This window comes from Fusarium verticillioides, chromosome 4 (assembly GCF_000149555.1).
Source record: "Fusarium verticillioides 7600 chromosome 4, whole genome shotgun sequence".
NCBI classification, from domain to species: Eukaryota; Fungi; Ascomycota; class Sordariomycetes; order Hypocreales; family Nectriaceae; genus Fusarium; species Fusarium verticillioides.
Genome location: NC_031678.1, coordinates 3,712,537 through 3,728,034, shown reverse-complemented (window position 1 = coordinate 3,728,034; position 15,498 = coordinate 3,712,537). Strand labels below are relative to the sequence as shown.

The window sequence follows — 15,498 nt, the reverse complement described above, 5'->3', positions numbered from 1 at the left end:
GCTCCTTGATCTAACTAACGAGTCACGTGTGTTCAGTTCAAGCACCTGGAATTGTTCAACCATGATTTTATTTATTGCCAGTCTACAGCTTCGCGAACCTATTGACTATGTGCTTCATTGTTGTCTCGTGTCATATCTCCTATGAAGACTTTTGTTTCTCAGTCATACAAATTACTAGGTTCTCTCTGCCGGAATTAGCTCTCGGCCACAAATCTAAACTGCAAATAACACTTCTAGCCCACAACTTAGACATCGATACCACGATGACTGACCAATGGCTACAACATAAGGCTGACTGAGTCATACAAGAAGCAACTCGACCCTTCCAAAACAGAATTTCGAAAGTGAAAGAAACAATGAGGATTCGGCAGAAGTTTTGATTAGCTCGTCAGTGCCGTAAAGATTTATCTTTTAATCATAGGCCTAGTAGATAAAAAGTTTATTCATCCTTCAACTTTCTTTAGCCACTGATGAAATGATCTGCTGACTCACCTTGCGACCTCGAGAGACCTGAACAGTCATGACCTTACGGTACCTTGTCTCGAAGGAGATGGCGACAATGGAGATGGACTTCGCCATCAGTTTGAGCCTGCCACACCAGAAGCTGCAGATGGTCATCATCCGCGCTCATCTCTGTATATGGGGTATGCGTTCTTCCGACGGTATCGCCAGTCGCGTGAAAATACAGCGGCCCTGTTGTTGTTCTCGAATTTCCATTGAATCCTCCACGTTTAAAAGGCAAATTGGCGAATTGAAGGTTGATACGAGAGCATATTTCAATCAGAGATCTGTGGCGGAGAAATTGATGCTACTCTACGAAACTTGATTGGCTCCTAAGCTTTTTCCTTTTGGATTCGAGTCATTCTAAACTCAGAAAAGCCCGTGGGTGCCTACAATTTTAATTTTAACATTCGCATCAGGTAACTGTCATTAGCCTTTGTATTTACCCTAACCCTGGGATCACATAAGAAGGCCGTTGATCTGCCTCGCTACGGGGGCGGCAAAGGCGCCTGTGCTGTTGTTCCTCCTCTCTCAAACACTAGCAAAGCTTCGAACACTTGCCAAGTTAAGGGCACCAAGACTTATATTATTTATCTCTTAGTGGCCTCGCATAGCGCGCTAGAGCCGACATTTCTGTGACTCAAGATGCTGCCTTGTTGCATGATATAACCACCTGCGACCCCGGACATGTTCACCCGCAGGCAACAGCACGGACTATCTGCAATCCTCAGTATCAATGTTTTACTAGAAAGCGGGGGATTGAACTCACAGCCATTATTTCTGCCCGTCGCAGGCATGGGTATTGCATTTCAATTATGTTGCTTCAAATACAGGGCTCGATGGGGAATGACTCCAGACAAGTATGATTCGTGGCAATATGCTCAGAGCTTTGTTATGAGGAGCGCCTAAACACAAAAGGGCAGCCATAGAGTCAACAAAAACATTGAATGTCATTAAGATTTTATTTATACTTCCGCACTCTTTTAAAAGATCGCCATTTTCCCCTCTCCTTCTGCAGAATGATCTTCCTCCTCTTCTGTTCATAAAGAAACTTTTGTTCAAATCTTATCTGATCTTATCTTAATTACATCATCAATCATTACCCTTGACAGGTGTAGGAAAGACTTCCATATAATCTTGGAATTGATCTAAGTGACGAATGGTCATTTCCAACTGCGAGTCTACACCCAGCAACACCACCACTCCCAACCAGCTTCAAGTTGATGCAACGACCTGCTTGTAAGCGCTGCAAATCTTTTGAGGACACCAAGAATGTTCCAGAGAAACGACCGAGAATGGAACATGACCGGATCTGGAGCCATCAGCGGAATGTTTTTCCGCCTGACAGCCCTCGAAGTCCCAATGATAGGGCCAGACCCAGGTCTCGCAAGCCGCCTCTTCATGGCCGCGATTTCTCCAATTGCACGGGTGGGACGGTTCGTGGAAAGAATCCTTCCGGACTCCGCGTGTTCGGCAATCTTCGAAACCGTCGTCCACCTTCGCCTGCACCATCCGATACTCCACCGTCTGTGGGCAGTGATGCCGGGTCAGTTACTCAGTTCAATCCCGACTCTCGATCTCAAAGTCCCGCTTCTAGTGCTACAAGCTTGGAGCAGGATTGTCAGCCAAATGGGTCAGGAAGACTCCTTGCGTGGAGCATATCACCTAGCCCTCTCTCGGCATCCCCGAAAACGTATTCAGAATCTCCATCCTGCTCCCTCCCATCAGAAAGTTCTGACGTCCATCTGTTGTTCGAGCCCAACCTCGCTTCTGCTATTGCAGAAAAGAGTCCAGCCCCCTCTCCTATGGATACACTCTCTGAGACATCTTCTGAGGTGGAGCCGAACGCTCTTAACTCCTTTGAACAACCGCGTCTGGCGATCGGGGACACTGTTCTTCCCGACCAAAAGGAACGCATTCGTGATTGGCTCCTGTCCTCTCACAATCCTGACGTGGCACCTCACGGACCCAGCGAAACCTCTCCAGGCCATCACACTAAGGAAGAATATTCTGCAACCGAAACTACCTGCAAAGATAGCTGTAGCAGCGATGTAGACAATGACTCTATTCTGCCTGAGTGTGACGTCCAGAGGCCCTCGAAGATTCGTACAATGCACATACCTATGGAGACTGATCCTCGCGACTTTGGTCCCAACAGTACTACTATTGCAAGCTTACCAGAGAGCATTCTCGCCATGATCATGTCGTTCTGCATTGAGCCAAAGGACCTCCTTGCCTTGATCCGCTCGTCACCAGTCTTCCTTCAACCCTTCTGCAAGAGCCGCGTTGCCATAGTCAGCCCAATGATCAAACATATGAGATTTCGCTTCGGTGGTGATATGCCTCGCAGCGGTCTTATGGCAGCTCGGCTCCAAAATATGCAGTCGAAAAGCGTCGCCATGAGCTCAGCTCGTAAGGCCTCTGCTAGGAGAGTTGTTCAATCAATCTTGAGCTTCTCTCCAAAGGGACCTTTGCTCCATCCTTATTATAGTCTTCGACAGCTCAGGTTCATCACAAATACCCTGGATAAAGCCGAGACCGTGATGTCAAGTTACACAGGTTGCGCATGGGAAAATGTAAAGACAGTCAGCAAACTGGGAACGTCTGATACTTTTGAAGAGCCAGTGCTCTCTAGGACTGAAAGGAAACGATTCATGGATGCTATCTGTCTCTACTATGCCTATTGTACGGTTTTCTTCTCTGAAAATGCGATCTCAGCTGATGGTGACACTGCCGTGTGGCAGAGCCTCCTCGAAGAGGATGGCATATCAAGTAAAATTACAAAGCGATTCTACAGCATCATGACCTACCTGTATATGTTGTATCGCGGTTGGATATATATGGCGATAGAGAAACGATATGATGATATTCCTGCTTTGGAAAAACACATCGAGCCGCTCATCGAATATCTTATATGTGGCGGGCCAATTGTTTTACAAGCGCTGCAAGACAAGGGAGCTTCCGAACGCTACGGCTTCCTCTTAAAACTGCTCAACCGCTGCGAGACAAACGCGGCATTTTGCCAGAAGATAACATTCGCGCTGGACAGAGGGGACAAACTGCTGGGGCCATATCTCGAGATAACGGCAGGCCTTACCGAGGAGGAGGTACTGACAGCAGAGCGTTTCTGGGACACAGCTACTTTGTATCGTGTGGGGTACATATCAAAGCTCCGTCTCAATCTACCCCACCAGGATCGTGTAAATAGAGTCTCATTGAGCTACCTGAGCTTAATCTAGGGTTACCACCCTGCACCAGGCTCTCTCTGCCGGAATAAGCTCTCAGCCACAAGTTTCAACTACAAATAACACTTCTAGCCCACAACTTAGACATCAATACCATGATAACTGACCAATCTGCCCCACGGCGGACCTAAAGTTGCAAGACAGGTCCGATGCCTAGCCTTAGTCAACATCTGTGCTGTCTATTAACTCATAAAAGCTAGCATACTCGCGTCCCTACAACTACAAAACCCCAGACACGTCATTTCTGAGAAAGCCAGAAATGGGTTCAAAGATCACTAGCCAGAGCCTCAGTCATTTCGTCTACTTTACATCTCCATGTTGTCACCGCCATCATAGCTTTTTTAATCAGAGTCTGAACTACTGCTCGAATCGTACTTCCCACTTCCCTTCCCAAACTTGAGCTCCGGCATGTAAAGATGCGTCAGATTATGGCTCTTCCCGCTCTCCCTTCCACGACACGTGTTCCCCGCATCGAAGCACTTCTGACACGTATCCCAATCCCCATTGTTGCAAATACTGCAGTAGTAAAACCCGCCCTTGATCAAGAGATTGCACACATCGCAGTAGTACTTGGGATACACCTTGACCAAATTATGCTTGCCCTTGCCTTTGCAAAATTCTCCTTGGGCAAGGCAATCTCGACAGATATCGTAGTCGCCGCCATCGCATTTCTTACAGTGTGCGTAGGGACCGCTGATTACCTGGTCGCAGATGTTGCATTCCAGATCGACCTCCCATGCTGGAAAATGGGCGAAGTCGGAGAAATCCTCTGCTGTACGGCCATGCTTCTTGGCTTTACGTTTGTCTTATAACAGGTTAGTATCATGTGAGAAAGGCATCGTATGTCATGTTCGTCTCACCAATTCGTTCTTTGACAAAATATCCCGCTGCACCACCAGCAGCAAAGCCTCCAGCTGCGGCCAGGAAAGTAGATGACTTCTTTTCCCTCTCAGGCAGACTTGGTCGTGAGTCTTGCGGATTAGCGTACTGTGGCTGACCCGGATGACTCATCCGACCATTATAAACTCTACCATCAGCGTTTAAACTTCCTGGAAAGGCTGGCATGCCTGGAAGTGGCGGAAGATCCAGGGGAACCTGCCAAGAGCTTCTTCCAGAAGTTTCGACGTAGCACCATTGCTGTGACTGTTCAGACCAATAAGGCACCCATTCAGGAGGCGCAGGGCATGGATGGCCATGACCAGCAGCGCCAGGTGCCACTAACGTTGCAGGCAATGGGATAGAATGATTGTGTGAGGCTGCAGGAGCGCCGTAAGGCGAATGTTCTGCAGGGGCTGACTGTAGAGATTGGCTGGGAGGTGCCGGTGATGGGGGCCGTTGCTGATTCTGAGGCTGATGCGGGGTCTGGTAAGTATTGTATGGCGGCGGCTGTGGCTGTGGGCTGTGACCTTGATGTCCAGAGTACTGTTGGCCTGCATACGATTGCTGTGATTGTCCGTTGTAAGATTGATAACCGGAGCTCTGTTGGTTTTGTCCAGGGTATGGAGGTTGTGCATATCCTTGTTGCTGATTCTGGTACGGATTGATATTGTAAGACTGGTAGCTCTGTTCAGTGCCCTGGGCTGGTGAGTGCGCTATACTCTATTGGTTAGCGAATATTCCAGTGAGTGAGCTGAACCATGGTGAGCTTTACCTCCTTGCTGTTGTCCAAGGCGCTCTCCCAGATTGAGGCCTTCAAATTCTTTCTTGAACTTATTCAAAAACGACATACTGCGAATATTTCTGTCGTTGAAATAAGAATCAAACAGGGGAAATGACCGAGACGCCGCAGCTGGTCTTTTAAGATAAAGACCCTTGCAACGTCAATGTGTTAGTTAAAGAATGAATCGGCGTAAGCGAGGTCTTGGAGGAATGGTTTTTAAACGGTAGACTTTATAATTCAAAGCCTCCACTTCGTCATCAGAGGATTCACCGAGCCATTACCAAGGCTTAGAGCTGGTCCTTTTGCTTAGCAGGATCAGATTGCTTGTTAGTTGACGATCCTACACTAACTGGCGCAAGCGTTGGAGTAGTGGCGAGCTAGGCAGCCCCTACAGGGAATCGATCATTGGGCCACTGTACGCGATAGCTCGAAAGATTGGTCGTTTTTGAGACAATTATATCATCATTCTGCAGAGAAATTCTTAGCTGAAACGGGTTCGGTATTTGCATCCAATAGTTACGAGCAATTGACATGCTGATCTATTTTGAGAGGCCTCCTTGATATTCGTGGGAAGAAGCGGGGAATTTACTCAGCCCTGTGAGTCTGTGCTCGATTTTGTAGCAACATCCTTGTCCATGGCCGTAGGATCTGAGTGTCCTTGTTATTACCAGTGGGTTAGTCGAAATTACAATCGTGAGTTCCCACTGTCATCATTTTCAGGTTGTTTGAGAACTAGAAGCTTATTAATGATCAGCCACGATATCTCGCACATCGGTTAAAAGACCATTATTTAATATCTTTTGTTTACACAGTCACTGCCCTGATGATCCACCTATCTTCCTTTCCCATCTCTCTAGTCTCTTGACTGCAGATCTTGTTATTGGATGCTCAGATCCATGTACCTCCCTACAAAGGTCTACATAAGCTTGCATCAGCGATAGAGCATTTGCGTGTTGACCCATATCTTTCAAGATCGTTGCCCCAAGTTGCATAGTGTCCAACGTCCTCGGATGATGTTCCCCCAATACCCTTTTTCTCGCCTCTAACACTTGCGTCTGGAGCTGAATTGCTTCTTCAAGCTCTCCTTTCGCCCAGTATGTCCAAGCCAAGATGTTCATGCACTTCAGCGTATCTGGGTGCTCTGAGCCTGACACTATCTTCTGTGCTCGAACACTTGTACTCCCAACTTTCTAGCCTTGTCATATTCCTGTTGCTCCAAATATACTACCACAAGTAGCCCCCGCTATGAGAACGTCTGGATGTCTGTCTCTCCCGATCCCTTTTGACCTTTCCAGTATTCTAATGAGAAGTTCTTCGGCCTGAGCATATCGACCCAGCTGAATATATAAAGGCGCCAGATTGTTCCTACTGCTGAGGGTCAACTCGTGCTCCTCTCCCCAGATCCGCTCGCAGTTGTTGACCAGCTGAAGTTGAATCTTTGCACCTTCGTCCAAAATGTTTTGCCTCATATAGGCCGTAGCTAACATACTCAAACACTTACACATCATTATATGCCCTTCCCCAAGACTTGGCAAACCTCTCGCGATTACTTTTTTGCCAATCTCCTCTGCTGCTTTGTGCTTACCAGTTTCAAGCATATATTCTGAACACCGATACAATAACTCTGCCCACGGTTCAACATCTTCCGTTAGTAGCTCCTCCTGTATCACAGACTCTAAGTGTGGCAGCAGCACCTGGCAAGTAGGCCAGTTCTCAAACTTGAAGGGATCGAAAATGTGAACCATTGAGTATATGAACAGACTCTTCAATCGTAGCAGTTTACCCGAAGATGATGTCCAAACTCTGGTGCAGGCCTGTACCGTAGCGTGCAATTCGAAAAAGTCTCGATTGGTAGTCACATAAACGAGAGAATAGCTGCGAAGCACGTCAATATCGTCTTCGAACCCGAACGCTTTGTCTTGCCAATGCTTAAGCTTCCCATTGTAGTAGTGAAGTGCGAACTCTGGAATGCCTTTGTGATCAAAAAGACTCATGAATGACAAGAGATTGGCTGCAGACGGCTTTTCGTGACGGATCTTCTCGAATGTAACTTGCCATGTTGTGATCACCGAATTCGAAACGGTCTCGTCTCTACGGAAATCACCATGGTCGACCTCTAGAAGGCTTTTCCTCTTCTGATCACTCTCTTGGAATGATTTCAAGTAGGTTTCAACAGATTCGCGGGGTGAACGACGGTTGATGTAGGCTGCAGCTTGCGTGATTGCGAGAGGAATGTAATCCAAAGCCTGAAGGAGCTTAACAGTAGCATCATGCTCAAATTCAACGGCAAGCTTGTTTCTGATAAGATGCAGGCCTTGAGCCTCGTCCATGGTAGACATCTGGAAAATGTTCTTCCGACTACCTGTCAGCCTCTCCGTAACATCAAGACTGCGAGAGGTGACGAGGATGGTGCCATGCTGAGCCTTGGGTAAGAAAGACGCTAGGGGGCGCTCATCGGTGCCTTTGGGGTAGAAGAGGTTGACGTCGTCGGCATTATCGACAATCATCAGCCAAGAACCAGATTCATCGTTCTGTAACCAGTCGCGAACAAGAGCAAGGATGTCTGTACTTGGCTCGTTACGCTTGGGTAATTTCATCCTCTGTGCTATCGCACGGTATGCTTCTTCGAATCTCGGTTTTGAACTTGCATGGACCCAGAATACATTGACGTTAGAATCCTCGTCATGAATAGAATAGGCAAAGTTGATGGCAACTTGTGATTTACTGCGTTGTGTCGGCGAGTAGTATGCTTAGAGCAACAAAGATACATACCCGAACCCTCCCATGCCTACAAGGGCCATTCGGCCAGTAGAGCTGCTGAACTTGTCTCTGAGCCACGTGGTCATATCTGGTCGTGCAACGAAGTCTTGATCCCGATCAAAAGGAACATTGAAACATGGCGGTCGAGATGCTGACGCCATACGCTGTTGTTGTAGTGACAAATCCTCCACCCGCTGCGACACGTCGAGGAGTATTGTGCTATCGAGATCAGCAGATCTTCTTGTCCGTCACTTTGGCTACTCACGTTTGATCGACTTGCAAACATAGAGTGATAGTCTGCTTGTAGTGCTCGAGATTGAATACAACCGTATTGATTTCTTTACTATCGAAGGGCCACTTGAGCGCGCGGAGACCAAATCGACGCATGGCCCTGCGCGCGCTCCCAGGGTCGAGCCTATCCTGGACCTCCGAGAGCTCTCTTTTGCATGCATTTAACGAATCAACTAGCGACTGCGACGTCGCAAGCTTTGATTTCTTCGGGTCTTCGAGAGGCCGCTTAGTCGCTTCAAGGCATAAGTTCAAATCCTTGAGCCGACTCTGGAGCCGGGTAATGTCGGCCCTCGCATTCCCGACAGCCGCTGAATACTGGACGCAGAGTTTGCCGACTTTGGCGGAGAGCTCGACGATAGCGATGATACTCGCGGCGAGCCCGACGGCCTCAGCCATGGTGGGCAATAGGCTTTTGTCAATTTAATTCAATGTTGATGGGATGGGAAATCGTACTTTATCAACAAGCAGTGAGGAGAATCATTTTCAACCCTGTCTGCCCAATGAGGCTGTGGTGTCAGCTGAACCCAACGTGGCGTTCACCGACCAACATCATTGAAAGTTTGACGTCAGACTGCATTGTGCGCTGGGATGCAGATACTGCGATTTTGGTGTAAACAAATTAAGACTGACTCGAGCGCGAGCAGAAGAGAAGATGTGGATCCGATATTTACGGTCGTTCAAAATTCTATATTCGTAACTGGCTCACTATGCAAACTGTGCTGAGCTCTATCATTTGACAATCTAGTAGTCATGATTCCATGTATGTTGTTTCCGCTTTGATATTGTATCTGTATCATCCGTGTAACGCCGTATCCAAAACGCCATTGAAATGCAAAGTAAATACTTCTCCAAATCATGCAACAGACTCTGTCCTTCGTGATCGTCGACGTCGTCGACCTTCATGCAATGGTGTAGATCGATGTTTATTCACTGCCGCCAAATCAAGACTTGACTCAGTAGCAGCTCTCTTGACAACTTCCATAGAGCCATCTTCTTCGATAGTCTGGATAGTCATCTCTCTCTTCTCATCCTCAATCATCTCAATCTTTTCTCCTACACCGAGAAGTCGCGGTGTATCCGAGATCTTGGGCTTTTCTGACAGACCCATCCAGGCGAGAGTCTTTTCCCATATTCCCGGTGGGGGAGGACTCCACATTCCGACGTCAAATGTATAGTGTTGTTGCTCGTCCGGGAGATTGAGCCATACGAAGGGTCTGTTGCTGTTGATCCGTCCTTCGATGACAAAATCGCCAATCTCGTCGGGTATTCGGATCGGCTCGGGAATGAGAATTGTTTGGTAGGCTGGCACAATGAGGTGAAGCTGCACAGGTCGACAGAATTGTTTTCGTCGTGCTTTTGACATTTCTCGCTTAGTGATGCGCTCTCGGGCTGCGAGCATGAACATGAAAACGGTGTCGAGCTGGTTGGTGTAGCCGCAGAATCGAGGGCTTAGTGGCTTTTCCTCGACGAGATGGAAGAACTTGGGATACCAATCTGTGTCGGGATGGTAGAGAAAGAACCAATGATCGCGTTCGGTGTCGACGCTGGACTGACTTAATCGTTCTCGAATCATATCAAAAACATATTGCGGAAAGTCTCGCTGAGCCGTAAGCGCCGCCTGGGCCTCAAGACTCGTCGAAATCTCTCCAAGCTTGGCCGCAATAAGGTTCAAAGCCTGAACACCCTGATACGTCTGAATGACATTCGCGCCCATGCCCAACGTGGTAGCGACAATACTAAACTGGTGAAACAATCTCGTACTATCAACTAACGACTGGCCCATGATATGCATCTGCGGCAGAATACTCTGCGCGCCTTTGATGGTCTGCGACGCGCTAGAGAGGAAATCGTTGGCATGTTGGATAACGTCTCCGACCTTGGAGATCTTATTCGCAGCCTGGACGATCTTGATGACGGGCGCTGCAGAGGCGCATGTGCTTGCCACTTCAAGGGCTGCTGCTTGGAATTTTCTGTCGCGGACTGCTTTGGTGAAGAATTCGTCGAGGCCCATGATGTTAGTTTCAAAAGAGAGTGTGTCGTTGGTGAAGCACGTAGGATGCGGTTTGGATGAGGCCGTAGAAAAAGGCGGTAACTGAAGATGGATACGGCTTATCGATGTGGCGAATATGATTGGTTTAGCGAGGGTGAGGTAGCCAATTGGAGGTGGACAGCTGGTGAAGTGGATAACTTGCGGCCCAACATTAGACGCGTATCATAACAAAGAGGAGTCATCGCCTTTGAAATCAGGGACGAAGATTATGACGCAGATGATCACGATAGAGGTCGAGCTAGAGAGATCCTCTTTGTGGGTTGTCTCGGTTATGTGAGCCTGGTTGCTGGATCGTACAGTAGCCATGAGCTGAGGGAGAGAGCTAAGAATAGCTTCAGGGGGGGACCTTTGGAAGTGGGCCGCCGGCCGCCAAGGTCTGCAGAAGAAAAGCTCTGATGCACAACTCATCAGATCGTTTTATGCAAGCTTGTGAAAACGACACGTTATGCCTAGGGTAGTCTGAGAGTGTTTCAATTGAGATCGTGAAGAGTCATGAGGAGTAGGATCAAACAACTCATGATCTGATTAAGGATGAATAGTATTGATTGGAGAATTAGAAAAACTATCATCAACATCAGTAAGGTCGATGATATGCCAAGGACAAGCTTCCGAACTGACCCTCCACCGGATACCGCTCACTGCTTCTGCATCTTAGCCCAAGCAATCGTCGCACCCAACCTATCCCCAGACTCATAAAACAGATAAGTATTCCCCCCAGAGCTCGCAATATCCGGCGCCGCAACTCTCCCAACATCCTCTCCCTTCCCTCTAGACTGATACAGCAAAATCGGCTCAGCCCCCACATCCCGCAACGTCTGATCAATAGTCCTCGCGTAAATCTTCCCTGAAGACCCATGATAAATCACATACGCCTGCCCATTCCACGTCCAGTAGTTCGCACCCGAGACATCTGTCCCCTCAGGTCCACCAGGCTGCACAACATAATCTGAGTCCACAGTCCATTTACGACCGTCCACAGATTCAGCGAGCCGGATCTTGCGCCTGTTGTCCTTTTCGTTGGCCATGTAGAACATTGCGTAGTTGTACTTGGACGCTGAGTTGGGATGCGCAAAGACACGAGCGTAGCTTGACTCTGTGGTGTTGGAGCCGCTCATTTGGTTATCCACTGCTACGCCGCCGTAACGGAAGTCAACGCCGTTGCTTGATTCTGCCCAGCGGGTTTGTGTGTTATCGCCGTGGAAGTAGAGAAACATTCGTCCAGCGTCGGAGTTCCAGCTTGCGTCTGGGCTTGAGACGTGAGGGACTGAATAATATGAGTCCCATTTGTTGGCGATGACAGGATTGTTTGGATACTCTTTCCAAGGTCCTTCGAGATTATCAGAGTACACGAGGGAGATGCCACCAGGATTCTCGTGTGGTGCGTAGTAGAGATACCATTCTCCGAGAGGGTCATCTAGATATTCTCCTGCGTGGAAGATACTTGGGAAGATGAACTCATTTGTTGGGTTGTACTCAAAGGTAGCTTTGTTCGTAACATGTCCTTTGTACCAGAAGTTTGGCCAACCATCAGGCGCAGGAGCAAGTTGTGCAGTTGCAAGACAAGCCAAAAAGGCCACGCCCAGCAGGCGAATAGTCGTACTGAAGCGCATGGAGTATATATACAAAAGAGCCGCTGATTTTCATAGAAATACAGAAAAGATAAGATCAACAGATCATCACAAAATTCCCTAGCATTTTTCTCCCCTTTTATAAAAATCATTTCCATCTGCTGTATAACAAACACGCATTATCATCGGCATCAAACCGACACTCCCCGAAAGGATGTGAGTCGTGCCAGCGCATGACAAGACCCAAAAAGAAAAGCATGACCCATTCTCATCTCTCTAGTGTCAGCCTTGCAAGTAATTATGCGAGAGTCAGGGCAGCGCCTCGACTGGTCAGAGGGAAGCGTGCAGTGTAACATCGGAAAACAAGCCTGTACGCCAAGCCTGGGGTCGTGACTTGCATCTCCCCTCAGTTTTGGTGGAGGGGTCGGGTACCGTGTTATTCCCGGCGTTTCAGCGTGTGACGAGGGCATGTGACTTCTGCCGCCGTAGGGATGGATGCTGACCAGTTTCTGCATATTTTTATGAGTAGTTGGACGGTAGTTGGATGAGCTACACGTCATTGCGATGAGGTTATTGGTTGTTTCAGGTGAGGATGCGGTATGTCAGCTTCCTAACGTGGCAGTATCTCGTCCGATGTAGCCGATGCTCAATTAAAAGAACGGATCTCAGCTAAGGATGTGGCTTGGCGATGTTGTGGTTGTCGGCGAGGATGCATAAATATTCCGTGTGAGATCGCCCTGCGTGAAGGAACAACGCTCCTGTGCTACGACCTTAGCGTTAGGTGAGCATTCTGGAAGCAAGAGGTCATAGTGTAAGTGAAGCGGGTAGAGTTGTAAACTGTTGAGCGGCTCTCTGAGAATCTGAACTACCGTGGTCAAATTGATCTCATACCATGGGCCCATGCATCTCAACGTCTCCATACGACTCCAGCCATGTGCTCAACATTGCAACCCAATATTCAACATTACATAGCAGTCAAGGGACCTCCTGTTTCAAGCATGCAAGGCTGGCCGTTTCTTATAGTGCACCCAATGAAACGTCGCGTCAATGCAACAGAACCTGTTTGTGAGCCATTGTTTAAGATGACGAAACAAAACTACCTTATTACACCCATTGAAGCAACATTGCCTTTCCATGATCAAATACCCCTGGAACTGTCACAACTCATCGGTTTTCTTTTTGAGTGCCCGTTGGACAACTGGAAATGACGTGGACACCTTTCTTTTGTTCTGACGTGTTTATATGTATGACATCCACATGAAACGCCTTAAGAGCCTATACTTCGATGACATATATCAAAGCGCATAAGCCTCAAAGTTGAGAAACCTGCTGCACAGCGTCATTTCTACTTATCAAGCTGAAAAATTAAAAAATGCTTGGGCTGTAACATACCGCATAAATGTTAGCAACCGTTGTTTGGTCAAAAGTCAATTAACATTATCAGCACCACGTCATTGGCGGCTTTTATAGCGTTGTAAAGTTTATGCAAACGCAACTTTGTCAAGCGAAATGTTTTCCATACTGCCGCTGATTTCATAGCTGAGATAGTAGATACTTGATCAAACAAAAGGTCGTATTAGAAATCATGTTATAATTATCATTAAATCAAAACTCATTACACATCATCGTCATCAGTCTGCCACCATCCCCACAGCAAACAGATCATTAAAACCAGTCCAGCGGTTATTTGAGACCACAGTTGCTAATAGCAACCTGAGTAGCAGTCGCATCAACCCTTCCAAGCTTGACAGCCTGATTATTCGTAAGCGCATTCATCGCAGCAGGCGAGATATTGAACCCAGCATCGGTATGATCAATTGCGAGAACGTTAATGCTCTTTCCCTTGTAGGTGAGCTTCCAGCAGGTACCACAGTTGGGAGAGTTCCAGCCCGCGACGGCTTGCGCACCGCCGATGTAAGGGAACTTGGGGATTTGGCCTTGGGTCTGCCACTTGTACTTTGTGATGAGCCCGTTTTTGCCGTCGGAACAGGCGACGGCTGTGAGGGCGCGGCCTGATTCTCCGTAGCCGGGGTCGTAGGAGACTGCAGAGTGTTAAAGGGGGAGACTCAGGGTGATGGAGATGGGGGACTGACCGGTTGTGGCTGAGACTGAAGTCAGAGCTGCGACGAGGTAGAAGAGGTTGGTCAGCTGCATGATGAATGGTATCGATGTATTAGACTATTATTGATTGATGGATGGATAAGATGATGGATTCAGAGAAAAACAAGGGACACTTGATCCTCTTTATACATCTCCTCACACTCTCCCCTTCACAGCACCCGAGCCATCCGATCATAAACTTCGTGTTCAAAAGCCACAAGCCTTCCCCGCAACACCATCATCCTCCGTGTTCTAATCCCTCAAACGGTATGTGGATGTAACGGATCGGTCCGCAACGCTCAAGAATCAAAAGTCTAGAGTTTGCGCAATGATAATCAGCTGAGTGTGACTAACCGAATGCAGCATAATCCTCCCAACAATGATCGTGTTCGAGGGAAATGGAGGGGCTGACAGGGTTTCAATTGGTTGGTGGGGCATTGAGTTCTGAGCGCTCGTGTTAAGCGTTCTCGTATTCATGGGACGGGATGATATCAGATGATGATGCCCGGATCAAAGGGTCCAACAAGGTTTGGAGATTTATGACGTCAGAAGCCACTCCAAACCTTCGAATTACTGCAGATTACATCTAATATCGTGGTGTCTGTATGGACGAGGATTGATACCTTCTAAGCGGATGAACCGGGTTCTGTCGGCTCTTCATCGCAAAGCGGCTCGTTTTGCTGCAGTAGAATTCATGATGTTACATCGAAACGATCTCGGCACTCAGGATAAATCAATGCCCGCGCCATGAACCTGCAGCACCAATCCCCGCTCCAATACGGACTACCCATCCAGGGCTCGTATTCACCATTAAGACAAAGCACGTGTAGCCTGATTGATTCCACTCACACTCGTATAAGAGTTGACGATACTACTTTATCATCTCGATTCCCTCGAAACTCACGATCACTGAAAGGAGACAAGTCGCCGACGAGCCGTTCGAACATCAGATAGTCAGTAACTAGTCGAATAGAAAACATCCAGTATTTAGTTGTAGCTTTACAGTAACGGGTGCAATCGGAACACCAGACACACTTTGCACGAAGCCATACTAGAGGCACTGATCTCCGGTTTGTGACAGTGCGGAAAATGTTCATGTCAGGCTGTATTGGAAGAGGCTCTTCCCACGTGGTCCAACAACCTTCTTATCGTATTCTGGAAACATTCAATCGCTATAGTAGGTACAGCATGCAGGTAACTAACTTAGGATGGGCCGTGGTCAGAACGGCCTTATAAGATCGGGCAACAATCCAATGCGCCACCGAAACACCATGATAAGACGACACTCACAGCTGACCGGGGGGATGTCTTGATTGGATGCTA

The 15,498-nt window shown here is 47.9% G+C and overlaps 6 protein-coding genes across 6 annotated transcripts; 1 reads left to right on the top strand and 5 right to left on the bottom strand.

Annotated features, from left to right (window-relative positions):
- Nucleotides 1–1,796: 1,796 nt before the first annotated feature.
- Nucleotides 1,797–3,740, top strand: FVEG_12335 (hypothetical protein; the record flags this gene model as incomplete). Its single annotated transcript, XM_018901684.1, has 1 exon — nucleotides 1,797–3,740. One exon carries the CDS (start codon nucleotides 1,797–1,799, stop codon nucleotides 3,738–3,740), a length of 1,944 nt encoding a protein of 647 aa, XP_018760223.1.
- A 109-nt stretch (nucleotides 3,741–3,849) lies between these two features.
- FVEG_12334 (hypothetical protein) lies at nucleotides 3,850–5,473 on the bottom strand (the record flags this gene model as incomplete). Its single annotated transcript, XM_018901683.1, has 3 exons — nucleotides 3,850–4,551; nucleotides 4,607–5,338; nucleotides 5,398–5,473. The coding sequence occupies 3 exons, from the start codon at nucleotides 5,471–5,473 to the stop codon at nucleotides 4,088–4,090; spliced, it is 1,272 nt and encodes a 423-aa protein (XP_018760222.1). The 3' UTR covers nucleotides 3,850–4,087.
- Nucleotides 5,474–6,161: 688 nt separating this feature from the next.
- FVEG_12333 (hypothetical protein) lies at nucleotides 6,162–8,896 on the bottom strand. The gene is made up of 3 exons (XM_018901682.1): nucleotides 8,432–8,896; nucleotides 8,179–8,385; nucleotides 6,162–8,130 (listed from the first exon to the last, which is right to left on the bottom strand). The coding sequence occupies exons 1-3, from the start codon at nucleotides 8,851–8,853 to the stop codon at nucleotides 6,606–6,608; spliced, it is 2,154 nt and encodes a 717-aa protein (XP_018760221.1). The 5' UTR covers nucleotides 8,854–8,896; the 3' UTR covers nucleotides 6,162–6,605.
- A 214-nt stretch (nucleotides 8,897–9,110) lies between these two features.
- Nucleotides 9,111–10,596, bottom strand: FVEG_12332 (hypothetical protein). The gene has a single exon (XM_018901681.1). The coding sequence runs from the start codon at nucleotides 10,466–10,468 to the stop codon at nucleotides 9,311–9,313; it is 1,158 nt and encodes a 385-aa protein (XP_018760220.1). The 5' UTR covers nucleotides 10,469–10,596; the 3' UTR covers nucleotides 9,111–9,310.
- A 546-nt stretch (nucleotides 10,597–11,142) lies between these two features.
- On the bottom strand, nucleotides 11,143–12,117 carry FVEG_12331 (hypothetical protein; the record flags this gene model as incomplete). The annotated part of the gene is made up of 1 exon (XM_018901680.1): nucleotides 11,143–12,117. One exon carries the CDS (start codon nucleotides 12,115–12,117, stop codon nucleotides 11,143–11,145), a length of 975 nt encoding a protein of 324 aa, XP_018760219.1.
- Nucleotides 12,118–13,627: 1,510 nt separating this feature from the next.
- Nucleotides 13,628–14,459, bottom strand: FVEG_12330 (hypothetical protein). The gene is made up of 2 exons (XM_018901679.1): nucleotides 14,169–14,459; nucleotides 13,628–14,117 (listed from the first exon to the last, which is right to left on the bottom strand). The coding sequence occupies exons 1-2, from the start codon at nucleotides 14,227–14,229 to the stop codon at nucleotides 13,759–13,761; spliced, it is 420 nt and encodes a 139-aa protein (XP_018760218.1). The 5' UTR covers nucleotides 14,230–14,459; the 3' UTR covers nucleotides 13,628–13,758.
- Between the last annotated feature and the right edge of the window lie 1,039 nt (nucleotides 14,460–15,498).

What these genes read in the sequence shown, in the direction of transcription:
- FVEG_12332 (XM_018901681.1), bottom strand. Translation starts at nt 10,468, where the DNA reads ATGGGCCTCGACGAATTCTTCACCAAAGCAGTCCGCGACAGAAAATTC.
- FVEG_12333 (XM_018901682.1), bottom strand. Translation starts at nt 8,853, where the DNA reads ATGGCTGAGGCCGTCGGGCTCGCCGCGAGTATCATCGCTATCGTCGAG. An exon ending in TGTTTGCAAGTCGATCAAAC is followed by an intron (nt 8,386 to 8,431) that starts GTGAGTAGCCAA and finishes TGATCTCGATAG; the next exon opens with CACAATACTCCTCGACGTGT. An exon ending in GTAGGCATGGGAGGGTTCGG is followed by an intron (nt 8,131 to 8,178) that starts GTATGTATCTTT and finishes GACACAACGCAG; the next exon opens with TAAATCACAAGTTGCCATCA.
- FVEG_12330 (XM_018901679.1), bottom strand. Translation starts at nt 14,229, where the DNA reads ATGCAGCTGACCAACCTCTTCTACCTCGTCGCAGCTCTGACTTCAGTC. An exon ending in TTCAGTCTCAGCCACAACCG is followed by an intron (nt 14,118 to 14,168) that starts GTCAGTCCCCCA and finishes AACACTCTGCAG; the next exon opens with TCTCCTACGACCCCGGCTAC.